Source organism: Bos mutus, chromosome 4, assembly GCF_027580195.1.
Source record: "Bos mutus isolate GX-2022 chromosome 4, NWIPB_WYAK_1.1, whole genome shotgun sequence".
Classification (NCBI taxonomy): Eukaryota; Metazoa; Chordata; class Mammalia; order Artiodactyla; family Bovidae; genus Bos; species Bos mutus.
This window is the reverse complement of record NC_091620.1, coordinates 24,229,604-24,257,311: the sequence shown is the minus strand read 5'-3', so window position 1 is coordinate 24,257,311 and position 27,708 is coordinate 24,229,604. Positions and strand designations below refer to the sequence as shown.

Sequence of the window (27,708 nt, the reverse complement as noted above, 5' to 3'; positions counted from 1 at the left end):
AACAGTGGTACATGGCTAGACTTGGTGGGTGTGCATAAACATATAGGACATTATTAGATATCAGGAAGATACACAGATATCGGATACAGCCTTAGATTTGTTAAAGAAAAACTTAGACAAACACAGCTTCTTTTTAAGAGAGTTATCTAGTAGTGTCTTCAAAATCAGCATCCAGTGGCTAAGAATTGTCTATGCATTATTTTTCTTTGTGTGATAAGATGCTGTGGCCTGTCAACACTGCCAGACCTGTGACCCATCGTTCTATCCAAATGATGTGAATAAGGCTGCTCTGCTGCAGCTGCTGAATGCATAGAAGTTGCTAGGGTGGCCAGACCATCCTTTGTGTTGCTACTCTATTTACAGCTGTGTTTTAGTATGGGCTATAAATAGCTCAGTGAACTGCATTTGACCCCATGGCCAGCATTTCTTCAGCGTATAATTGATTTGGGTCTGTAAGTTCAGTGGTACTTTTGAGGCTGCTTGGCCAATATTTGAGTACAATGACACCTAGGTGTAGCCCCACGATCCCAGTAGCCAGTAATCCTTTAGCTAGGATTTACTAAAACAAAGTTTATCTTGCATTTGACTGTATAATTTGACGTTAGTGGTTCAGATCAAATACAGTGAATGTCTGCTATGTATCTGGTGTTCCTAAAACTGCTGATAAATTCTACTGGGTGTGCTAAGTTGCTTCAGTCGTGTCTGACTCTAGAAAAATATCCTATGGCTGATGTGTGATGATCTCCTTAAGTGTCTGGGGAAAGACGGTGGATCTAAAACAGGAGATGGTTTGTTGGCACAAGGGTGGCTGTTTCTGAGTTGGTGGTACACCCACTGCAGTAGAGAATCCATTTCCAAAGCACTGATGCCTCCATAGGACAGCAGAGTTGAAAAGCCATCTTGTCTCCCAGAGGGCTCTCCTGCTGTATGTAGGAGACTGCCAGGCAGAAGCCAGCAGGGACACGGCTGGACTAGAGGAATCCCCGTGACCTGTGACATAAGCATGATATTTATGACATATCTCCCCAAATTACTTGCATGTTCCCCTCACTCAGGAATTCAAAGAAAGAGCTTGGACAAGGTTCAAGCCTCAGCAATTCAGCTATGAGGACTGTAACCATGAGTTGCTGCTGGAGACCATGGAAATACTGTCCACAGCAATTGATGGGACATCCTTCAGGGAAAAATCCTAATAATGAAGGGTCATAGTTCAGCTGGTAAAGAATCAGCCTGCAGTGCAGGAGATCCTAGTTCAATTCCTAGGTCGGGAAGATCCCCTGGAGAAGGGATAGGCTTCCCTGGTGGCTCAGATGGTAAAATCTGTGTGTAATGCAGGAGACCTGGGTGCAGTCCCTGGGTTGGGAAGATCCCCCAGAGGTGGGCATGGCAACCTACTCCAGTATTGTCTGGAGAATCCCCATGGCTATCATGCATAAAGCCGCAGAGCTGGCCACAACTACGTGAATACACACCATTCTTACCAGCATTACATCTCTGGAACCGCTGTTCTATCTTACTCTTTTTACCCGGAACATAACTGAAGTTTAGCCACCCTTGATGACACCTTGTTTACAGGCTTATTGTTTTTCTCTTTATTGTCTTGTACAAACTCATGTGTATTAGATTCACCTGGAGGGCTCACTGTAACAGACTGCTGGGCCCAGGTGGGGGGGTGGGGGGGGGCATTTCTATCACGTTCCCAGGTTACAGTTGCTAGTCTAGGAGAGGACAAAATCTAACAGTCTGATATATTGTGAAAGTTCTGTGATAGCTTAAATAAGTGTATGAAAGGATTAAAGAGGTTTAGCTTGATGCTATTCTAACACCTATTAAGATCCTGACGCTTCAAAGTTTCCCAGTTACAGCCTGCTCATAGAAACTCCTCCTCATTTATTAGAAACAGTGTGTACTCGGAAACTGACACAGATGAGCAGAACCTCTCAATAAGATGAGTAGTACAGTTTATTTCAATTAAATCTTTCCTAGTCTTATTTTCTTTCTAGAAGTGGAATAAATGGGGGAAAATTCAGATTAAAGTTTAAGGCAAAGTACCAATACAGTTATAAAGAAGACCAGAGGAGGAAGGTGATAATAACCCAAAGTAACCAAGGGAAGAGAAAAATGAAAAACCCTGACACGTTGGCTGTAGCACAATTCAAGTTTATTCCATTTGTTCTTGCAACACAAAACTTAAACACAGTATTATTTAGCATTCTGATGTACATGAACTAGGATAATGAGAACCCCAACTGTGTCAAATGTATTACACTGTGGAAAAAATGAACTCAAATATATCAAAATGCACAAAGCACTAGTCTTCCTCCATTACTGCTTAGAAAGATATGATTGTTTCTCCATTTACAAAATAGAATCAGGACAATTTAAATTTTTTAGAATTTTGCATGCAAACACTGCAATTGCTTATGTAGGAGGGCACTTCACCAGCTTCTTCTATACACAATCGAGTATACAATATTGCATGGAAGAAAACAGCAGCTCAGTTGAAGTTTTAGGGGAAAAAAATCAAATAGGTACATATAGACTTGAAATCCATTATCTGGGGGAAGGAAATCAATGAATGAAGGGCCTGCTTGCTGGCAGCTTCCACCCATGGCATCCACCTACTTCTCCTTCAGGCCCCACTGGGTTTAGAAGGTTAGCTATGCAGAGAACTACTGGGTCGATTCCGGTGCCGTTAGCTGAACTGTAAGTCTACAGACGCCAGTCTGAAGCTGCCAGGGGGAACCTGTTAGGATACTAATGTAGACAGGCAAACCACCTGTTTTCACTTGAAATAGTGCATATGAAAAGACTGACTTAATACAAAACTACAGAACATGCAAGATTTTTTTCTGAGATGTTAAATATTACTGCAGTGGAGAACAAAACTTAACCTTTTACTAATGCATGTAGTACCAAAAAAGCAGACAAGGTTTTAGCTTTCTTTACTCAAAATATGAACATTAAGTGTTGTAAATTTCTCTGCCAAGTGGTTCAGAAATACATTATAAATAACCTAGTTAAAAAAAAAAACAAACTCTAAACCATCTTGGTCAGTCTATTCTATGTTTATCTGTTATTTTCTCAAGCAACCGCTTCATAATTACGGGGTTTACAAAATGGCTGAGAAAGAAGAGGGAAGGCAAAGTAGCCTCTACTGCATTACAGGGAACACCAGGATAAACTGTACAAAGAATCACATGGTCTCTGGACCAGTGACTGGAGGAAGCAGACCAGATTTAGGAATGATAGAACAGCACACTCTCTACAGTAGCCCACTACAGAAAACACTCGGAAAGTAAAGGTGAAAACTGTGTAGAGAGTAAAAGTCGAGCCTTTTAAACAGCAGTATGCCAAGAAGCGAAAACAAAGATACCAGAACACCTTGTACGCTGACAGTACACGCTGACAGAGTGCCCTCCATCTTCAGCGAGGATCACTGTGTTTCAGTTCAGTGATGGCATAAAGCACTAATTACTGACTTCTAATCCAACTCTAATAGCCTGCATCAAGACAGCAGAATTAGCCACAGGTATCAAAGTATTTAAACCAGTATTCTGTGATTGTTTTCTTGGGACTTGAGGAAAATTCCAGGGTTAGGCTAGTTTTAAGTGAAAAAGCCACAGGATAAAAAAAGGGTTCACCAGGGAAAAATACACACAAACAAACCCACACATCAACCAACCAATCAGCAACTGGTAAGATTTGTTATTGGCCAGGCTGACTATTCTTGGTACTAGTTTAACCCTGTTGTAGGATGCTACATGGCCTTAAAAAATTGTCATTAATTCTTTATTAACCACAATCTGAATACAAGTCCCTAACCCACCCTCCCCCCACTTTTAAAAATTTGAGGTACATTCAATTATTGCATGACATGGCTAAGGAAAAATGCTAGTATTTTTAGTAAGCATATATGGATGGCAAGTCAAATGAATCTTATTTTATATGCAGGACAGCAAATTTAAGGGTATATGTATGTTTTAATCAGCTGTACTGCTCAAAAATAAACATTAGAAAATGTGTCTATTTTCTGCAGGTCAGAACACCATTTTAGGGCACTGTATTTTTAAAAATACAGAATATAATTTGAAGGTGTCCCATTTTATGCAGTGCATAAAAGAGAAAAGAAACAAAAATATATTAGGCAGGTGGGCTGGCATACATTCAGCAGAAGCCTATCAACAGCTCTGGGCAACCTGGTGACATGCGTATTTTTAAGAGATGGGGTTAAACTGGTCCGAACAGTAAATCTCACCCCAGTGAGAGCTTTGGTGCAGTAAGTAATCAGCATCCAAGGTGGGTCTGAGAGAGGCATTCCAAAAGAACGTTCCTTGATTCTTCGAACAGAAGTGAGGCCAATCTATTCAAACAGCAAATGAAGAAAACCCATAGGTACTAAGACAACTGTTCTCTCTGTATCTAACAGGCTTATGGCTATGATTCTATGTTTAAATCCCCTTTTACTACCAGCGAGAGTTGGAAAGTGTTTCAATGTTCTATGTCTGAATCTAGAGGAAGGGAAAAAAAAAAGCAGACTGGAATGATTTCTCCTTTAGACTTCCAAAATTTGAGATTTTATAAATAAAACTAGTCAGTTTTACCTAAAGAGACATGAAATCCATGTGAAGGGGGAGAGGAAACCCAAAGTCCAGCCGTCCAGCAGCGGAGGAGTGTGCGCCCCCTCGCCTTAACCGAGCTCTCATGTAAAGCTGGAAGTCACCAGGGGAGATTTGGTCACCAACCTCAGGCAGCGCTCGTAACTACGCTGGGAAATCCCCACTAGAGTGCATCTTAAGGCAGAAGGCTAGAGCTAATTGCTTGTCTCAGCACCCTAAGTTTCGTCACAGCAGCCACTACTGCTCACACAGATAGGGCTACCAAATATATAGTTGGCCTTGGTATAATCAGACCCTCAACACAATCTAATAAATTAGCCAGGGAGCTGAAAAGGTCAAATATTAACGGTATGTTTTGTCTTTGCTCTCCCATGGGTATCAGTTTTTTTTTTTTAAACTGGAAATGGAAAAGAGGCTGACCTGATCAGGAATCCTAGTAAAAGCCTGATCTTGTTTTTTCCCTCTCCTCCCAAACATTGTTTATTTTGTTCCTGGTAGTCTGATTTGTTATGAATTTCTCTCTCCCCTCACCCCTCTAAAAGTATTTTAGCTGAAGAAGCTGGCAGATAGAGAGTAACAGACAGACAGGCAGCAGTGTGAGGCCACAGGAGAGTCATTCTTCCAGAGCTGTTAGCCCATCCGTCCATCACTGAAGAAGGGCTTTGATTGCCTGGTTGTCAGTGGCTTCAAAGGCAGTCAGTCCATCAGGACCTTTCACAGTCTTATCGGCACCCTGGAAAACAAAGGAAAGAGCCTTTATCATTAAACAAGCCTACAACCAAGAGAAGAGAATGAAAGGCTAGATTAGTTGGCACATGCAAAACTTCTTTGCTCCTGGAATCTGTTCCACTGAAGGAAAACCCCCAAACAGTTGTCAAGGATACAGATTAAGCTGTAAAAATATCAGATTATTTTTCACTATATTGCACTAGAAATATACAAACTACAAACACAACTTGCCAATAACATAGGCAATGACTGGTTTTTATTTATAATTACTACTACTACTACTAAGTCGCTTCAGTCGTGTCCGACTCTGTGCGACCCCATGGACTGCAGCCTACCGGGCTTCTCCGTCCATGGGATTCTCTAGGCAAGAATACTGGAGTGGGTTGCCATTTCCTTCTCCAATGCATGAAAGTGAAAAGTGAAGTCACTCAGTCATGTCCAACTCTTAGCGACCCCATGGACTGCAGCCTACCAGGCTCCTCCATCCATGGCATTTTCTAGGCAATAGTACCGGAGTGGGGTGCCATGGCCTTCTGGTTAGGTATTACTTATAATACCTAACTAATTAAGTTTTAAACAGGAAGATCCCTGTGTGTAGTATATAATGAGGGTGGGGAGAGAACACTTTTGCTAAAAAAAGCATTACTGTGACAACACTTTCTTCTTTGCAACATTTTTTGGAGAGTGTATAAATATTACACACATATTTTTAAAATCTAGAACTTACAAATCTTTTAGATAAATTCCTAAAGAACATGTATGACACTGGTCATTATACTTCCAAAAACTGAGCAGTAAAGGACTGGAATGTAAGCCAGGAAGGGAGGGTCCCTGCTACACTCCAGAGAGAGTCTCTCCAGTTTGCTCCCTTGTGCTTCAGGAGGAGAGTGCTGTTCTGGACATTTTACTTCCAACATGGCACTGCAGTTTTGAGAATGTGTACATATGCTTTGGTTAGTGTCTGTTGTTCTTATCCATCTTCCCTTATTAGAATAAAAACTCAATGGGAAGTAGAAATCTTATTCATATTATCCACTACTGTGTCCCCAGTATTTAAACAAGTGCCTGGTGCACGGGAGGTGAATTTGCTCCCAAACTGTGTCTGAACTCTCTAACTCCCCGTGCCAGCAACACTCCACCATCTGAGGGTGCTCTGAGAGCTCCAGCCCAACCAGGATGTATTCATCAAATAACCTCTAGTGTCCTGTCCTCCTCCATCGCCAAGTCTCTCCTCTTCCTGAGGCCTACAGAACTGTCTAAACTTGGAGTACACCGTCATGTAGAAATCAAAGTCAGTCAAATTCACCAGTCTCTCCTCCCATTCATCGTTCAATGTGCTAATCCTCTAGAATGTCTCACCATTCCTAAACCATTCCATACCTTTACATTGCTGGGTTCCATAGGGAATGCCCTGCCCCCTTTCTCTGGGAAACCCATTCAATCATTCAACAAATATTTACTGACTGACTGATGTATAGACACTGTGTAAGGGGCTTGTGGTGATTCAGTCACTAAGTCGTGTCCGACTCTTGTGACCTCAGGGATGGTAGCCAATCAGACTCCTCTCTCGATGGGACTTCCTAGGCGTAGGGGCTGGAGAATCAAAGGAAAAACAAGATACACTCTGCCAGTCTGGCTCGTGTGAGAGACAAACAAATGAACAATTATGATACAATGGGATGAGAACAAAAAGAGCACTATGCACAGTGGTGAGTGGCCCATAAACTAGAATGGGATGAGGTAGGAGTGTGCAAGAGTCTTTCTGGATGAGGTAATGCTTGAGCTGGGTCTTGATGAGTAAGTACAAGCTGATTAGGTGAGCCAGGAAGGAGATGACAGAAATTCTAGCAAGTGTTAAATTATCACAAAGTCCTCCCCATTACGAATATAAAGGTTTGCTTTCTCCTTTTCTAAGTGATTTTAACTGCACTATGAGATACACGGAACTTACAGTCAAGTGACAGAGAAATCTGCAAGTGAGAACTTCAGTGGCGAGCATGCCAACACAGGTTAAGTGACAATAATTGGGTCAGTTGTATTCAAAACAAATTCTTAAAAATTTTTTTTACCGAAGTCTAGCTGAAAGACACTGTTGTGTTAATTACTATTGCACAGTAAAGTGACTCAGTTATACGTATATACATTTTTTTTCATATTCTTTTCCATTATGGTTTACGTAGGACCGTATTGTTCACCATTCTATATATGCCAGTTTGCATCTGCTAATCCCAAACTCCCAATCCATCCCTCTTCCACATCACTATCCCTTTGCAACCACCAGTCTGTTCTGTGTCCCTGTTTCTGTTTCACAGACAGGTTCATCTGTGTCATACTTTAGACCCTACATATAAGTGATATCATATGGTATTTGTCTTTCTCTTTTTGATTTACTTCACTTAGTATGACAATCTTTAGGCCCATCCATGTTGCTGCAAATGGCGTACTTTCATTCCTTTTTATGACTGAGGAGTATTCCACCGTAATATATGCACCACATCTTTATTCATCTGTTGGTGGACATTTCGGCTGTTTCCATGTCTTGGCTACTGTAAACAGTGAACAGAGGGGTGCATGTCTCTTTTTTAGAATTATAGTTTCGTCTGGCTTATAAGGCCAGAAGTGGATCATATGGTGGTTCTATTTTTAACAAAACAATTATTCTTATTGGTAACTGTTTTTATGACTAGCACTGTAAACTGTAATTCTGCATTAACAAAAAGTCAAATATCACAGTGAACATCTGTTGCTTTTTAGCTGCCAGAGTTCACTTCCCTTCTTTTGATAACAGCATCCTAATTTCATTCTAGGGAATCATTTGTCCCTATTGTGTGGACTCCTCAAACTATAACTTAAGGTGCCAGGTACTTTTCTTGCCAACCATCAGAGCAGGACACTCACTTCCGGATTTTGAATCTTGACTGAAGAGAGCAAAAGAAAGGCAACAAGAAGTCAGAGCTCACTTATTTCTGTGGCGTCACCCAGAAAAGGCAGCAGAGAAGTCTCTCCTATCTAAAGTCACACAGCTGGCATAGTTCTGGCCTCTTCTCAGCCCAGTACTCCAACTTGCCAACTGATTCTATGATTAGTCCAATTATCTTCTACTTGTGAGAGTCAAATTCTGCTATTTGCAACCCCAAAAATCTAGCTGATAAAAGTATCTAAAATTTTATATATGCCATCTCTTTTTTCCTAATTATAACACAAACTAATCACAGAACTCAGAAGACACACCAAAAAAGCCCCCATAATACTCATTATTCTATAAGCCAGATACAACATTAACATTCTAGTGTTTCTATCTACTATGTCCTAAATATGTATGTGCATGTATCGCTTTTAAAAATAAATGAGTAAGCATAAGAGAAACAGAGTGACTCTTACACCACACAAAAAAACTTTAAGATAAAGAAGTATTACCAGAGACAAAGAGGGACATTTTGTATTATTAAAAGGCTTAATATCCAAAATTTCCAAATAAAACCAAGAAAACAATTCCATTTATGATAGCATCAAAAATAAATGTTAGGGATAAATTTAATGAACTCAAACCAGTTCTTCTAAAAATGATAGAGCAGTTCTGTCAATGTGGAAAAAGATATTAAAAGAAAATGATTTTTTGGTAGCTGACTGGAGAACTTAAGAAATATCTGGCCTCAACCCTTCCTCGAGGAAACCATTTTCAATCAACTGTTATTAGTTCCAGGGATCGTTCCATGGCTCTAATACACTCATGCCACTGGAGTTATTAACTTTAGATATTACCTTCTGATTCCCCACCACGCAGATGCGGCTCTAGCACACTACCACCTTCTACCCCAGACCCTCCCGATTTCTTACACTTAAAAACAGCAGTTTTGTTTCTCTGTAAATGTGTGATGTGTTTATTTAAACCTGTGCTTCTTGTTTCATCAATTCTGACAGTATCTCTGCTCTGTAAGATACTTTCTCTACCTTCACCCAATCCTTGCCCCCAAATGAGTTTTGAGATTCATATGAATGAGATAATACAGTATTTGTTTTTGTCCAATATATCTCACTTAGCACAATGCCCTCAAGGCCTCTCTGTTGTTACAAATGGCAGGATTTTCTTTTTTTAAATAGCTGAATAATATTCCATTGCAGTGTGTATGTGTATATATACACACGCGCATATATCACATTTTCTTTATTCACACAGGTTATTTTCAAGTCTTGGTCACAGTAAATAATGCTGCAGTGAACACAAGGTACAGATATCTTTTTGAGTTAGGATTTCTGTTTCCTTCAGATAAACACCCAGAAGTAGAACTGCTGGATCATATAGTAGTCCTATTTTTAATTCCTGAGGCCCCTCCATACTGTTTTCCACAGAGGCTGCACCAACTTACACCCTGCAAATAGTGCACTGCTGCTACTGCTAAGTCGCTTCAGTCGTGTCCGACTCAGTGCGACTCCATAGACAGCAGCCCACCATGCTCCCCCGTCCCTGGGATTCTCCAGGCAAGAACACTGGAGTAGGTTGCCATTTCCTTCTCCAATGCATGAAAGTGAAAAGTGAAAGTGAAGTTGCTCAGTCGTGTCTGATTCCTAGCGACCCCATGGACTGCAGCCCACCAGGCTCCTCCATCCATGGGATTTTCCAGGCAAGAGTACTGGAGTGGGGTGCCATTGCCTTCTCCAGCCAATAGTGCACAAGGGTTCCCTTTTTTTCACATCCCTGCCAACACTTACTGTTTCTTATATCCGTGATAACAGCCATTCTAATAGGCGTGAGGTGACAATTCATTGTGGTTTTGATTTATATTTCCCTGATGATTACTAATGTTGAGGAACCTTTTAATGTACCTGCTGGCCATCTGAATATCTTTTGTAAAAAATGTCTATTCAGATCCTCTATCCATTTTAAAATAAGATTTTTTTAACTGAGTTTTTTTCCTGTTATGTGAATATTCTGTTTTGGTTATTAACCCCTTATCATATATATGATTTGCAAATAATTCTCTCCCATTCGATAGGTTGCCCTTTCATCTTGTTGATGGTTTTGTTTTTGGTGCCAAATTCAAAAACTTATCACCAAAATGAATGGCAAGGAGCTTATCATCCATGTTTTTTTTCCTTGAAGTTCCATGGTTTCAGGTCTTATTTTAAAGTCTTTAATCCATTTTGAGTTAATTTTTGTGTGTAGTTGTAAGATAGTGGTCCAGTTTCATTCTTTTGCATATACCTGTCCACTTTTCAATATCATTAATGGACCACACTGTCCTTTCCCTATTGTATACTCTTAGCTGCTTAACGGTAAATTCGTTGACTGTGTGTGTATCAGTTCAGTCGTTCAGTCATGTCCGACTCTTTGTGACCCCATGGACTGCAGCACACCAGGCTTCTCTGTCCATCACCAACTCCCAGAGTTTACTCAAACTCATGTCCACTGAGTGGGTGATGCCATCCAACCATCTCATCCTCTGTCATCCCCTTCTCCTCCTGCCTTCAATCTTTTCCAGCAGGGTCTTTTCCAATGAGTCGGTTCTTTGCATCAGGTGGCCAAAGTATTGGAGCTTCAGCTTGAGCATCGGTCCTTCCAATGAATATTCAGGACTGATTTCCTTTAGGATGGACTGGTTGGACCTCTGTGCAGTCCAAGGGACTCTCAAAAGTCTTCTCCAACACCACATTCAAAAGTATCAATTCTTCAGTGCTCAGCTTTCTTTATAGTCCAACTCTCAAATCCACACATGACTACTGGAAAAACCACAGCTTTGACTAGATGGACCTTTGCTGGCAAAGTAATGTCTCTGCTTTTTAATATGCTGTCTAGGTTGGTCACAACTTTTCTTCCAAGGAGCAAGCGTCTTTTAATTTCATGTGTGTATACACACACACACACACACGGGTTTATTTTGGGGTTCTCTATTTTCTGTTCCACTGATCTATGTACCTGGTTTTATGTCAGTACTGTACTGTTTTGCTTCTTGTGCATGTATGCTCAGTCATGTCCGACTCTTTGTGACCCCATGGACATAGCCCACCAGGCTCCTCTGTCCGTGAAATTTCCCAGGCAAGAACACTGGAGTGGGTTGCCATTTCCTACTCTTCGCAACTCAGGGATTGAACTCACATCTGTGTCTTCTGCATCAGCAGGGAGATTTATTACCACTGGGCCACCTGGGGAGCAATTTTGCTTCCTACATATTTGTAATACAGTTTGAAATCAGGAAGTGTGACACCGCTAGCTTTGTTATTTTTTCTCAAGATTGCTTTGAGTATTCAGGATCTGCTGTGGTTCCATACAAATTTTAGCACTGTTTAATCTATTAAAATTGCCATTGGAATTCTGATAGGAACAGCATTAAAGCTTCTTTGGGCAATATGGACATTTTAACAATATTAATTCTGCCAATGCATGAGCACAAAGTATCTTTCCATTTATTTGTGTCTTCTTCAATATATTTCATCAATGTAGTTTTCAGCATACGAATGAGTCTTCTGCCTTCTCGGTTAAATTTACTCCTAGGTATTTCATTCTTTTTGATGCAATTATTTTAAGTGGAACTTAAATTCTCTTATAATTTGTAATTAGTATATAGAAACACAACAGATTTTTGGATATTGGTTTTGTATCCTGATACTTAACTGAATTAGGTGAATAGTTCTAAGTTATTTTAGTGGAGTCTTTAGGGTTTTCTATAATATATGTTGTGTCATTGGCAAAAAGAGAACATTTTACTTCTTCCCTTTCAAACTGGATACCTTTTATTTCTTTTCTTCTCTAACCGCTCTGGCTAGGGATTTCCAGTACTATGTTAAATAAGTGGTGTGAGTGGGCATCCTCATCTAGTTCATTATCTTAGAGGAAAAGCTGTGTTTTTCGCAGTTGAGTATGATATACAGGTTGTGGTCATAATACAGCCTTTGTTATGCTGTGGTATATTCCCTCTCTATCTGATTTATTGAGTGTTTTCATTATGAATGAATGTTAAATTATGTCCATGCTTTTTCTGCATCTACTGAAATAATCATATGATTTTTATCCTTGTTATTGCATTATATCACAATGATTGATTTGCAGATTCTGAATTGTCCTTGTGTCCCTGGAATAATCTGATCATGGAGTATGAAACTTTTAATGTATTGCTGAGTTTGGTTTGCTGACATTTTGTTGAGGATTTCTGTATCTATGTTCATCAGGGATACTGGCCTGCAATTTTCTTGTGGCATCCTTGTCTGGTTTTGGATGAGGAAATGCTGGCCTTGTAAAATGAGACTGGAAGCGGTCCCATCTGTACTGATGTTTTTGGGAAGAGTTTGAGAAGGACTGATATTAACTCTTCTTTAAATGTTTGGTAGAACTCACTAGTAAAGCTATCTGGTCCTGAATACTGAGAGAAATTTACAGTTAATATATAAAAACAATGCTTAAATTACTGCTGGGTAGACAAAGATGCCACACGAAAAAAGAAAACTACAGGCCAATATCACTGATGAACATAGATGTAAAAATCCTCAACAACATTCTAGTAAACAGAATCCAACAACATACTAAAAAGATCATACATAATGACCAAGTGGGCTTTATTCCAGGGATGCAAGGATTCAATATTTGCAAATCAATCAATGTGATACACCACATTAACAAACTGAAAGATAAAAACCCATATGATTATCTCAACAGATGCAGAGAAAGCCTTTGACAAAATTCAACACCCATTTATGATAAAAATTCTCCAGAAAGCAGGCACAGAAGGAAAATACCTCAACATAATAAAAGCCATATATGATAAACCCACAGCAAACATTATCTTCAATGGCGAAAAACTGAAAGCAAAGAATTATCTCAAAAATACACAAGCAGCTCATGCAGCTCAATACCAGAAAAATAAATGATCCAATCAAAAAATGAGCCAAAGAACTAAACAGACATTTCTCCAAAGAAGACATACAGATGGCTAACAAACACATGAAAAGATGCTCAACATCACTCATTATCAGAGAAATGCAAATCAAAACCACTATGAGGTACCATCTCACGCCGGTCAGAATGGCTGCCATCAAAAAGTCTACAAACAATAAATGCTGGAGAGGGTGTGGAGAAAAGGGAACTCTCTTACATTGTTGGTGGGAATGCAAACTAGTACAGCCATTATGGAGAAGAGTGTGGAGATTCCTTTAAAAACTGGAAATAGAACTGCCATATGACCCAGCAATCCCACTCCTGGGCATACACACTGAGGAAACCAGAACTTAAAGAGACACATGTACCCTAATGTTCATCGCAGCACTGTTTACAATAGCTAGGACACGGAAGCAACCTAGATGTCCACTGGCAGACAAATGAATAAGAAAGTTGCAGTACATATACACAACGGAATATTACTCAGCTATTAAAAAGAACACATCTGAATCAGTTCTAATGAGGTGGATGAAACTGGGGCCTATTATACAGAGTAAAGTCAGAAAGAAAAACACCAATACAGTATATTAACACACACATGGAATTTAGAAAGATGGTAACGGCAACCCTACATGTGAGACAGCAAAAGAGACACAGATATAAAGAACAGACTTTTGGACTCTGTGGGAGAAGGCGAGGGTGGGATGATTTGAAAGAACAGCATTGAAACATGTATATTACCATATGTGAAACAGATGACCAGTCCAAGGTTAATGCATGAAACAGGGCACTCAAAGCCAGGGCGCTGGGACAACCCAGAGGGATGGGATGCGGACGGGGGTGGGTTTGACATGGGGGATACATGTACACCTGTGGCTGATTCATGTCAATGTATGGCAAAAGCCACCACAGTATTGTACAGTAATTAGCCTCCAATTAAATTTAATTAAAAATTACTTCTGGGTAAACACTGCTCACTGTGGCACCTGGCAGACTACTATGATTAGTTTTGTTTCTACTGTTCCAGTATCAAAACCCTGTGCACTCCTCTCAAATGACAGAGTCAGGAGATCCACAGCTGAGTTCTTCCTCAGTCCTATTCATTCATTTACAAATAACAACTTTTTATCCTATCTGTTTGGCTAAACTGCTATAACAGAGGCTAAAGCACAATGAATTAAACTAAGTTAACTTATTTCTCTCTCATAGAACAGTAATGCTTAGTGTGCTCACCTCCACATCTGCTTCCAGCCTGCTAGATGTGGGCGTGAAGTCCGTAGCAAGTGGCCTCATATGTTAGGTGATCTAGAAATGGCACACATCTGTGCACACCCCATCAGGCCAAACTTAGACACAAAGCCCCAGCCACTGCAAGACAAACTGAGATGCAAGTACTAGCTAGGCCGCCACTATGCACCAAGTTAAAACATGAAGGTTCTCTTTTTAAAAGAAGAGTAAACACTGGACATGAAAGGCAATTTGCACCCTAACCTATGCTGTCCTGAAAATACTCTGGAATATTATCTCTAAATTCTGTCTAGCCTGCCTCTCCTTCTTACTCCTTCCACTCCACCCTCCTCCCCTTTACTTTCTCTCAACTTTATTTAAATGCTGGATTCTCCATGGTTCTGATTTTTGGCAGGCATCTTCACCACTTGCTCAGTATGCTTTTGCCAGATCTCATCCACGTTATGATTTAACTTCTGACTTATGTATTCATTTTGAACGTCTACCCTGATCTTTAAAGCTTTCCCCACCACTCACACACACTGAGACTTACCTACTTTAGTCCCAGAAATACTATAAATGGAGCCTTTCCTAAAGTGAATCCATAATGTTTTTTTACCAACTTATTTCTTTATCTGGAACATTCTCTATCATGTTAAATGTGGAGATACTATGCATTTTTTTTTTTTTTTTGCTTACTTCACATGTAATCAGTCACTAAGTCTTTAGACAATAATGTTCTTAAAATTTCCCACCTGTCCTTGCTACTATCTCAGTTCAGTATTTTCATATGTAAATTCTAATGCAATAGTTTCTTTTTTCAATTCTCCTGCTACTCCAACTCAGACTCCATACATCTGTTTGGGTGATCTTTGTAAAATTCAAGTCTGATCGTAATACTCACCTACATAAACGCCTTTAATGGCATCCTCACAGAAGAAAACAAGATAAATCATGTGATACATAAGGTATAATCTGCTCACTACCCACCTCTTGCTAAATTTCTTGTTAAATCCCATGCTGCAGCTGTGCTGAACAATCTCCCTTACTCTAATGCATTAACACGTCAGGTCTCTCTTGCCTCTGTGACTTTTCTCACACTGATGCTTCTGCTTTGAAAGGTAATGCAGTTCTCTATTCGATTCCTGGACACTAAGTTTCGAGGACTCAAGTGTCAACTGCTTTTTGAAGCTACATTTGTGGTCCCTGAAGTTGTAATGACATTCTTATTTATATCACACTAGGCCTCTGACTCCCAGGACATGTGACCTCTCCTTCCTTTAGATCCCTGCTGGGTTACATATAAACTCCTGCCACAGCGATCAAAACACTTTAATGCCCTTGTTTTACATTTTACCAAATATGTTGACACCAGTACTAAGCTTAACAGTTGCTAAGTTCACAAAGCCTTGCACAGTGTCTAACAGGCAATAAAATACTATAAAAAGTAAATGCTTTTAAAATTAATTGATATAGACTATTACTATATGTAATAACAGACTAGATCAGGACTAGGTTCATCTTACATTTACAGCATGATTCAAGTCATGATCAAGTTTCCTGGAGGACGAAAAGGATGCTACGGCCAAGTTAAGTGGCCTCAGCAGAAAGAGAGGTCATTTGTCATTCTAGGGAGTAAAAAAGCCTTAAGGTCTCACAAGAAATTTCTTAATTTTTTTCAAAAGTTATAGCTTTAGATAATCATGCATTATTTTTTAAACTCTGTATTTTGTATTGGTGTGTAGTTATAGCTTTAGATAATCATGCATTATTTTTTAAACTCTGTATTTTGTATTGGTGTGTAGCCGATTAACAATGCTGTGATAGTTCAGGTGAACAGGGAAGGGACTCAGCCATACATATACATGTATCCATTCTCTCTCAAGCTCGCCTCCCATTCAGGCTGCCGGGTAACACTGAGCAGAGTTCCCTGTGCTATTCAGTAGGTCCTTGTTGGTTATCCATTTTAATTATAGCAGTGTATACATGTCCATCCCAAACCTACCCTCTCCCCATCCTCCCCTCCACTGCCCCAGCCCTGGCAACCATAAGATCGTCCTCAAAGTCTGTGAGTCTGTTTTGTACGTTAAGTTCATTTGTATCATTTCGTTTTAGATTCCACATACAACTGACATCATATGCTATTTCACCTCCTCTGCCTGACTTAAAATTTCACTCAGTATGACATTGTCTAGGTATGTCCATGTTGCTGCAAATGGTGTTATTTGACAGTAAGTCACAGACTATAGGAAATGTTTTTTAAAAAATTAAAGTCATACTATCTCTGCCCTTCAATAGAATAGTTTACAATGTAGCCAAAAGATAAGGTATGCTGGCATGAATCAACAAGAGCATATCTTTATCTACTTCTTACAATTCTGCTTTATACTACCAGTTCTTAATCTGGACAAATAGGCCAAAAAACTGGATTAGTAACATTTTAAGACTGAAATTCTTAAACTTGTACTGAGGTTATCTGATATTATATTGACAAAAGACTTTTGTGGCAAAGATAATTATAATTATGCTGATTAACTGTTAGAATACTAAGCAGCTGTGTTTCAATGAAAAATTTATCAAATTAATTAAAAAATGAGCATTTAGATACAAATACACACACAACACTGGTGGATGTTTCTCTGTATGTTGCGTTGCACAGAGTTGGACACGACTGAAGTGACTTAGCAGCAGCAGACACTGTTTTACAACCTTAGACTATAACCACAGATCATAGAATACAATCAAAATTCTCCAAGCCAGGTTTCAGCAATACGTGAACCGTGAACTTCCAGATGTTCAAGCTGGTTTTAGAAGAGGCAGAGGAATCAGAGATCAAATTGCCAACATCCGCTGGATCATCAAAAAAGTAAGAGAGTTCCAGAAAAACATCTATTTCTGCTTTATTGACTATGCCAAAGCCTTTGACTGTGTGGATCACAATAAACTGTGGAAAATTCTTCAAGAGATGGGGAATACCAGACCACCTGACCTGCCTCTTGAGAAACCTATATGCAGGTCAGGAAGCAACAGTTAGAACTGGACACGGAACAACAGACTGGTTCCAAATAGGAAAAGGAGTACGTCAAGGCTGTATATTGTCACCCTGCTTATTTAACTTATATGAAGAGTACATCATGAGAAACACTGGGCTGGAAGAAGCAAGCACAAGCTGGAATCAAGATTGCCGGGAGAAATATCAATAACCTCAGATATGCAGATGACACCACCCTTATGGCAGAAAGTGAAGAAGAATTAAAAAGCCTCTTGATGAAAGCGAAAGAGGAGAGTGGAAAAGTTGGCTTACAGCTCAACATTCAGAAAACGAAGATCATAGCATCTGGTCCCATCACTTCATGGGAAATAGATGGGGAAACAGTGGAAACAGTGTCAGACTTTTTTTTTTTTTGGACTCCAAGTCACTGCAGATGGTGACTGCAGCCATGAAATTAAAAGATGCTTACTCCTTGGAAGGAAAGTTATGACCAACCTAGAGAGCATATTAAAAAGCAGAGACATTACTTTGTTAACAAACGTCCATGTAGTCAAGGCTATGGTTTTTCCAGTAGTCATGTATGGATGTGAGAGTTGGACTGTGAAGAAAGCTGAGCACCGAAGAATTGATGCTTTTGAACTGTGGTGTTGGAGAAGACTCTTGAGAGTCCCTTGGACTGCAAGGAGATCCAACCAGTCCATTCTGAAGGAGATCAGCCCTGGGTGTTCTTTGGAAGGAATGATGCTAAAGCTGAAACTCCAGTACTTTGGCCACCTCATGCGAAAAGTTGACTCACTGGAAAAGACTCTGATGCTGGGAGGGACTGGGGGCAGGAGAAGGGGACGACAGAGGATAAGATGGCTGGATGGCATCACTGACTCAATGGACGTGAGTTTGAGTAAACTCCGGGAGTTGGTGATAGACAGGGAGGCCTGCCGTGCTGTGATTAATGGGGTTGCAAAGAGTCGGACACGACTGAGCGACTGAACTGAACTGATAGAATATAACCACTATATAACAACTTAGCAACCATGGTTTGATATATTCAACTCACTTTTGGAAAGAAAGCGGGTCAGAATCAAATACAAAATGAATGCCTGAATGAATATATCTGGTATTAAATGTCCCACAAGACTCTTAAAATGTAAAGGAACAAAGCAATTCTTTGTCCTCTCCCTTTAACCACTCAACTAACTCTTATTCAACTGCTATTCTCTGTGAAGCCCTTCTGGAATTTTCCAGACAGTGACTTGGCTTGGCTTCTCTCCTCCTGTATGCAAGGGCATGTTGCTGACCACACTTCAAGGCTGACACTGTAGCCTGGCTTATCTAAAGTCTAGTACAGTCCCCTTTTTTTCTGTACTTTCCTCCCCTACAGAGAAGAAACTGAATCCCCAGACTCGCTTAAAGCTGTAAGCTGCCCTCTGGCACAGAGCTAGCCTCTCCTGTGGACAGCTTTCTTTCTCCATAAAGCCCCAGGGACAAGAGAATCCTTAGTTGTTTTTAGATAGTAAGGACTAGGGGAGACAGGGGAGAAGAGAGTGTGAGATGCTAAGGACAAGGGGAGCCAGTCATTCAGCCTTGGACTGTCATACCTTCAGGCCACTTTTTCTTTGAGATGTAACTGACATAGAACATGACACTAGATGATCTGATATATGGATATACTGCAAAATGATACCACAATAAGACTAGTCAACATCTATCACTACACAGAGGTACAAAGTTTTTTCCTTAGGATGAGAAGTATACAATTTACTCTCTTAATAACTTTCAGATGTATAATACAGTATTGTTAACTATGGTTACCATGTTTTATGTTACATCCCCAGGACTTATTTATCTGATAATTGTAAGCCTGTACCTTTCTGGCAACCATCAACATCATGTGTTCTCTGTATTTGTGAGTTTTGTTTTAGATTCCACGTTAAGTAAGATCATATGGTGTTTTTCTCTGACTTACTTCATTCAGCATAATGCTTTCAAGGTCCCTCTATGTTGTCACAAATGGAAAGGATATAAAATATAGCCAATATTTTATAATAACTATAAATGGAATATAACCTTAAAAAAATTGTGAATCACTGGATGGACCTAGAGATTATCCTAAATATAGCAAGTCAAAGACAAACATTATATGGCATCACTTACATGTGGAATCTGAAAAACAGTACAAATGAACTTATATATAAAACAAAAACAGATTCACAGACATAGAAAGTGGAAGGGTAGGGGAGGGATAAACTGTAATAGATGCACACTACCATATATAAACAAGGGTTTATATTCAGTATCTTATAATAACCTATAATGGAAAAGAATTTAAAAAGAACAGATATACACATATATATGTATAATCACATCATTTTTCTGTACACCTGAAACACAATATTGTAAATCAACTATACTTCAATTTAAAAAAATATACTGTACACTTGTAACTTATACAACATTGTACAGCTACACTTCAAAAAAAAAAAAAAAAAAATCAAGCAGGTGGTCTGGATCAAGGACATACTGAACCTGTGAATCCCAATTCTACCCCAAAGTAGCTGTGTGACTTTAGGCAAGTTCCTTAACCTCTTTGCCGATGTTTTATTTGCTTTACATAAAATGGTAAGGCTTACATGATCTCTGCACAAAGTCCTTCATCAAAAATTCTGTTAATCTCTCTTAAAAATGAGTTAAACAGTGAAATATTATTCAGCCACAAAAAGGGGAAGCCACTTTCTTGTTTAAATCTCTGTAGCAGGAGTTTTGTTACAGTTGAACTCCACTTCTCTTAAGAGTATTTGTCACAGTCTTTAATTATCTGCTAACTGTGCTTTACTGGCTGTGAAGTCACAGGTGGTGGTTTAGTCGCTAAGTCATGTTCGACTCAGACAATCCTGTGGACTGTAGCCTGTCAGGCTCCCCTGTCCATGGGATTCTCCAGGCAAGAATACTGGAGTGGGTTGCCATTTCCTTATCCAGGGGATCTTCCCAACCCAGGAATCAAACCCGGGGAAGTCATAGGACCAGGTATTAAATCTGTCTTTGCTAACTTCAGGGCCATGCACCCCGTCTGCCTCTCTAAACAATGTGCTAAACAAGCAACAGGAAATGGCATGACAATGAACGACAATATGAACGACTATACTTGCGAGGACTTCTAATTTATGTGGTAGGCTGTGTTGCTATTTTAACCTTTTAGTTTGAAAAAAATAAAAAACTGATTCTTATAACCTCGATTAACTCTTCAAGAGAAAAGTAGCCACCCCAACCTATTTACATAACAAAAGCTAACAAATGAAGCCCCTTCTCCACCCCCGGAGCAATGAGACACATTCTATGTTTCGCTGTACTTCTCATTTGGAGACCGTGACCACAGCTCATTTTCAGCTGCATATATAATGGTCTTGGATTTGTTCTTATGTTACAGCTCTGGTGTCAAAGTAGTGGAGCTTGAATCCTCATTCTCCTCCTAATGAGCTGTGCAATCCTGGGAAAGCTTCCCAATGCTTGGTGCCTCGGTTTCCCCATCTGTAAAATGGGGGATTAAAAATCGTACCCACTTCATGGGATTACTGTGATGATTAAATGAATCAATATATGTAAAGCACTTAAATGACATTTCTTAGGTATAAGTACTATTTTAACTAGGAGCTAATTCATTTACCTTCTCATCAACTCTATGTGGTAAGTACTAGCCCCATGTCTCAGAAGAGAACATTCAGGCTGAGACGATAAGGAATTTATTTAAAGCCACAAAGTTATTAAGAACTGAAAGCCAAACTTGGAGGCGTGTGACATCACAGGACACACTTTATGTCACTAACAGAAACTATCTAAAATAACAACGCACTCCAGTCTGAAAGAGCTAAATAGGTAAAAAAAAAAAAAAAAAAAAGCTTACAAAGGACATACTTGTGGATGAGATTTGTAAGGTGTATCAAAACAGTATAACAACTGGTTTCTCCAGCATCTGGGGGCACTTTTCTAGCTATATCAAGCCTGCTAGTTCTTTCCTCATGCAGTTTCTTAAAATAAGGCAATTCAGAAAAGGTATTGCTCAGTTCTTTGTAGGTCACTAGAACTAAAAATTTTTTAAAACTAAACTTGCCCATGTTACATGGAAAAGAACTTTGGGGGTTAAAGCAATAATCAATAGTATGTGTGCTTTGAGAATATGCAAAACTGTTTAGATTTTACCAGGAGTGGAACAGTGAGTAATTTGAGTAAAAAAATGTTTCTACCTACCATACATCTACTTGTTTAAGCTGAAAAGGGGTGGACTTCTAAGCCCTTGTATCTTGATTCTCAATTCAAGCAACAGAAAATGTACCACAGACACCTCTTTTGACAATGCTGGTATTTGAGAGGGATATGCAAATTTTATTATCAACTGGCTGCTTGAGTTTTTTCAAGTACAGCATAGAATAGAAAACATATTGAGCAAAATCTTCAGTATTATCAGGTAAGATGCTTTTCTAATATTAGCAGTTTTAGTACTTTTTATTCTCTACAGCAGTTGTACATAAGATGTTAATCATTTTAACTTCCTTTTTATAAAAGGAAGGCCATTGAGTAAATCTGTTTTTCACTCATTTATCCACACAATGAACATAGAGTGGTCTGAATCAGCTGTGCATCAAAGTTGCACAAACATCAGTGGTTACATATTTCTCCTGAAAGGTTACAGGAGACATCCTAAGGAGGTACATTCTGTGACACAGTGTAAAGCAGAGAAATAACAGAAAACAAAAAAGCCAAGTTTATTTTGGACTTTTCTCTCTCAGATATAGCTTAGTATGCTAAATGTCTCTACCAACAAATGAACTTATAATAATAAGTATATTGCCAGTTTGATTCTGTAAGAATAAAACAGTAATTATATTTTAAAAACTCATTAAATATTATAAGATTTGTGATTCTCTCATGCTAGGGTGCCTTTTATTTGTTTAAAAGAATTCTTATTTACTAGGAGGTTGAGTGGTCATTTTTAATAGTAGTATATCGCATATAAGGGACAGAGTATAAACATACACAAGAGTAATGAATACTTGTCTGTCTGAATTCTAAATGACAGTAAACATAAATGTTTACTTTGATGTTAAGTATTTCCCTTTTCCCCACAATACCCTAGAGTGGATTATTTAGAGACAGTTTTCCTTAGAATTAAGGAAACAAGGAGATGTCTTAAAATCTTTTATTATCAAAAGAATTACATAAATTATAAAGAATTTTAGTAAGTATAAATGTAGAAATCTGATATATATTAAATACTATACTAGATTAGAGAAAATGTTAATATTAAGAGGAAATGTCTAGCCTGATCAAGTGTATTAATGTTACAGGCAAACAATTACTTCTCAGAGAACTGTTTTTTAAACCACATAGAAATTAAGATGCTGCCAAATTATACATAACTGTGAAAAATAAATGAATTTCAGACTTACGAATATCCATCAGCCATAACATAGTTCGAGAGTATCATTCTGTGATTAACTCTCTTCTACATAATGTGTGCCTGCAACATTACTATTATTCAGGCATTTGAGATTTTAGTCAGGAAGTCAGTAGTATTTTTATACATCTTTTAAATATCTTTTATTCCAAAAGTTTCCTGTTTTTTTTTCAGGCAAAAAAAAAAAAAAAAAACTTATTCAACTGTGAGATAATTACAATTTAAAATGACAGGTGCTTACATGGTCTGTTTTTGCTTTCATAACATTAGGTCGAAGTTATCGTTTTAGTGACTGCGGGTCAGCTGCCACTTCTGTTTCATACCCTCACTCGGGCTTCTTACTCCCTAAGACTACTCTATTCCCCAGGATGCTTCTGGAGCCTGAATTTTTAATCTGTTTCATCTGTCTCCTTTCACCAAACCACTGTTTCTCATGTACTCTGGATCTGGTGAGTACCAGGAGTTTTGTTCATTTTCCTTGAATCTTATTTAGTATTATTTAGTAGTTCTACAGTTTTAGCTTATACTTTTAAACATTCATGATCATTTTATATTTCAATATTTGTTTTTATTCACATAGTAACTTCTTGCTTATTCCTTGGGTGCTGACCACTTGTGGGCTTCAAGCTGCCTTGGATCGACTCCTAACTTGCAACAGTCCTCTCTTGCTTATATTTGGGAATGCCTTCTTCAGCTTTATATCACCTGCTTTCTGTCTCTCAAGGATAATTTATTGTCTCATGAATCCCATCTTATGGTTTAAAGCAGATGTCAATTCATTTATTTTAAAAAACCTCTTTTCTATTATCAGAGGACTAAAGGGGGATACCCTGGCATATGTTCAGACCTCAGTCTTGAAGTGAAAGGCTCACAAGTGTTGATTTCTACATTTTTTTTCAATCATGAGTGTAACAATAAAAAATAAGGCCAACAGCTTTTACCTGCAAAAATATAATCATTTCTCATAATTGTCCATAATGATAAGTCTGAAAATGAACTCTCAAGGAGAAAGAACATGTGTGGAGTCATATCTTGGAAAAAATCTTGATTCCATTACTTTCTGTTAGACTTTAGGAAGTTGTTTAACTTCCTTTATTGTCACCTTATGTATTTGGAGATTACATGAACAAAAGTTATATTTTCCATAGATGTTAGCTTCCTTTTTTGCTATATGGATAATAAAGAATTAAATATCTTAAATTCCCACTTGTGTCATAACTTCATCTTCCACTGCATTAAAATTAAAATTGTCCAGTAAATGGCATAGCTTGATTTAAATATAAAATCAAATCATGTGGTTTGATTTTATACATTCTAGCAACTCTTTTGTTTTTGTAATTTTTGTTTTTATCATTACTTGTGATCATATTGAGTTTTAAAATATTATTTTGGCTTTTCCCTTATGCTAATGATGTACCAGTGGAATAATACAGTTGTGTAGCTGAGAATCCATTTGTAACTTATAGTTGGCTCTTTGTATCTGTGGTTCCTCCGCATTTGTGGATTCACCCAACCATGCATCGTGCAGTATGTTCAGCATTTACTACTGAAAAAAATCCGCATGTAAGTGTGCTGGTTCAATACAAACCTTTGTTGTTCAAGTTGTATATTAGAGCTGTCAACAAATCTGGAAAACTTCTAAACTATGTACTTTCAAATGAATTCATAGTAATTGATAAGGATTCTAACTTTGATAAAAAGCAGGACAAACCAGATTACATAATATAAACTCTGAGTGGACTTTAAATAAATGCACTAGACCATGGAATAGCCTTATTTTAGTTAATTAAGGATTTTTGAAAGAGCACAATTTCCTCCTTTAAAAATTTTGTTAACTACTGGGTATCCATTAAGAAGCTTATGCAAAAATAAAATCAATGTAATTAATTTTGAAAAAAAAAAAAAAACAATACTACATTGTATTACATTGCTTTAAAAAGGTAATGTGTTGCTTTCAAAAAGATAAAAAGAAAATCTTTCTTTCATCTAAAATAACAGCTCTACATGGTTACAATTGGTTTGCCATCAATATAGCCACCTCTGAATGTCACTTATTTAGCTACAAAAATAAGGCTCAGATATAATCAAAGGACAAAATTACAGGCACAAATAAAATTAAAAACTACTTTAAAGTCAGGAAACTCAACTTATAACTGATAATTCAGCAATATAGTATATATCTATGAAGACCCTTCTGGGATAACATATAATGGCTTATCATATATTCAAATCAAGCCAGCTTTTCAGGAACTTATTTAAGTAGAAGATTTAAGGTCTTAATGACCTACAGCATAGTGTTTTGGGAATAAGAAATATGGAACAATGGTCTGTGCTCTCGCTATCTGAAGAGTAATCACTTCTTGTTTTGTTTGTCCTAGGTGGAAAGAAGCTGAGATTGAATGGTTTTATGAAGACCTACATGACCTTTTAGAACTAACACCCAAAAAAGATGTCCTTTTCATTATAGGAGACTGGAATGCAAAAGTAGGAAGTCAAGAAACACCTGGAGTAACAGGCAAATTTGGCCTTGGAGTACAGAATGAAGCAGGGCAAAGGCTAATAAGAGTTTTGCCAAGAGAACACACTGGTCATGACACTGTCTTCCAACAACACAAAAGAAGACTCTACACATGGACCTCACCAGATGGTCAACACTGAAATCAGACTGATTATATTCTTTGCAGCCAAAGATGGAGAAGCTCTATATAGTGAGCAAAAACAAGACCAGGAGCTGACTGTGGCTCAGATCATGAACTCTTTATTGCCAAATTCAGACTTAAAATGAAGAAAGTGAGGAAAACCATTAGACCATTCAGGTTTGACCTAAATCAAAACCCTGATGATTATACAGTGCAAGTGAAAAATAGATTTATGGACTAGATCTGATAGACAGTGTCTGATGAACTATGGACGGAGGTTCGTGACATTGTACAGGAGACAGGGATCAAGACCATCCCTGTGGAAAAGAAATGCAAAAAAGCAAAATGGCTGTCTGGGGAGGCCTTACAAATAGCTGTGAAGAGAAGAGAAGCGAAAAGCAAGGGAGCAAAGGAAAGATAAAAGCATCTGAATGCAGAATTCCAAAGAATAGCAAGGAGAGATCAGAAAGCCTTCCTCAGCGATCAATGCAAAGAAATAGAGGAAAACAACAGAATGGGAAAGACTAGAGATCTCTTCAAGAAAAATTAGAGATACCAAGGAAACATTTCACGCAAAAATGAGCTCGATAAAGGACAGAAATGGTATGGACCTAACAGAAGCAGAACATATTAAGAAGAGATGGCAAGAATACACAGAAGAACTGTACAGAAAAGATCTTCATGACCCAGATAATCACAATGGTGTGATCACTCACCTAGAGCCAGACATCCTGGAATGTGAAGTCAAGTGGGCCTTAGAAGGCATCACTACGAACAAAGCTAGTGGAGGTGATGGAATTCCAGTTGAGCTATTTCAAATCCTGAAAGATGATGCTGTGAAAGTGCTGCACTCAATATGCCAGCAAATTTGGAAAACTCAGCAGTGGCCACAGGACTGGAAAAGGTCAGTTTTCATTCCAATCCCAAAGAAAGGCAATGCCAAAGAATGGTCAAACTACTGCACAATTGTACTCATCTCACATGCTAGTAAAGTAATGCTCAAAATTCTCCAAGCCAGGCTTCAGCAATACCTGAACCATGAACTTCCAGATAGCTGGTTTTAGAAAAGGCAGAGGAACCAGAGATCAAATTGCCAACATCTGCTGGATCATGGAAAAAGCAAGAGAGTTCCAGAAAAACATCTATTTCTGCTTTATTGACTATGCCAAAGCCTTTGACTGTGTGGATCACAATAAACTGTGGAAAATTCTTCAAGAGATGGGAATATCAGACCACCTGACCTGCCTCTTGAGAAATCTGTATGCAGGTCAGGAAGCAACAGTTAGAACTGGACATGGACAACAGACTGGTTCCAAATAGGAAAAGGAGTACGTCAAGGCTGTGTATTGTCACCCTGCTTATTCAACTTCTATGCAGGGTACATCATGAGAAACGCTGGGCTGGAAGAAGCACAAGCTGGAATCAAGATTGCTGGGAGAAATATTAATAACCCCAGATATGCAGATGACACTACCCTTATGGCAGAAAGTGAAGAGGAACTAAAAAGCTTCTTGATGAAAGTGAAAGAGGAGAGTGGAAAAGTTGGCTTAAAGCTCAACATTCAGAAAACGAAGATCATGGCATCTGGTCCCATCACTTCATGGCAAGTAGATGGGCAAACAGTGGAAACAGTGTCAGACTTTATTTTTTGGGGCTCCAAAATCACCGCAGATGGTGACTGCAGCCATGAAATTAAAAGATGCTTACTCCTTGGAAGGAAAGTTATGACCAACCTAGACAGTATATTGAAAAGCAGAGATATTACTTTGCCAACAAAGGTCCGTCTAGTCAAGGCTATGGTTTTTCCAGTGGTCGTGTATGGATGTGAGAGTTGGACTGTGAAGAAAGCTGAGCACCGAAGAATTGATGCTTTTGAATTGTGGTGTTGGAGAAGACTCTTGAGAGTCCCTCGGACTGCAAGGAGATCCAACCAGTCCATTCTGAAGGAGATCAGCCCTGGGTGTTCATTGGAAGGAATGATGCTAAAACTGAAACTCCAGTACTTTGGCACCTCATGCTGAGAGTTGACTCTGATGCTGGGAGGGATTGGGGGCAGGAGGAGAAGGGGATGACACAGGATGAGATGGCTGGATGGCATACTGACTCAATGGACGTGAGTCTGAGTGAACCTCGGGAATTACAGGGAGGCCTGGTGTGCTGCAATTCATGGGGTCGCAGAGTCGGACACG

General features: G+C 38.8%; 1 protein-coding gene across 1 annotated transcript in view; it reads right to left on the bottom strand.

Moving 5' to 3' along the window:
* Positions 1–2,139: 2,139 nt before the first annotated feature.
* The window catches only part of MTPN (myotrophin), a 78,663-nt gene continuing 53,094 nt past the window's right edge, over positions 2,140–27,708 (bottom strand). The window contains exon 4 of the mRNA XM_005903642.3: positions 2,140–5,352. Within this exon, the coding sequence (XP_005903704.1) occupies positions 5,266–5,352 (87 nt within the window). The 3' untranslated portion in view covers positions 2,140–5,265. The remainder of the gene's footprint in view (positions 5,353–27,708) is intronic.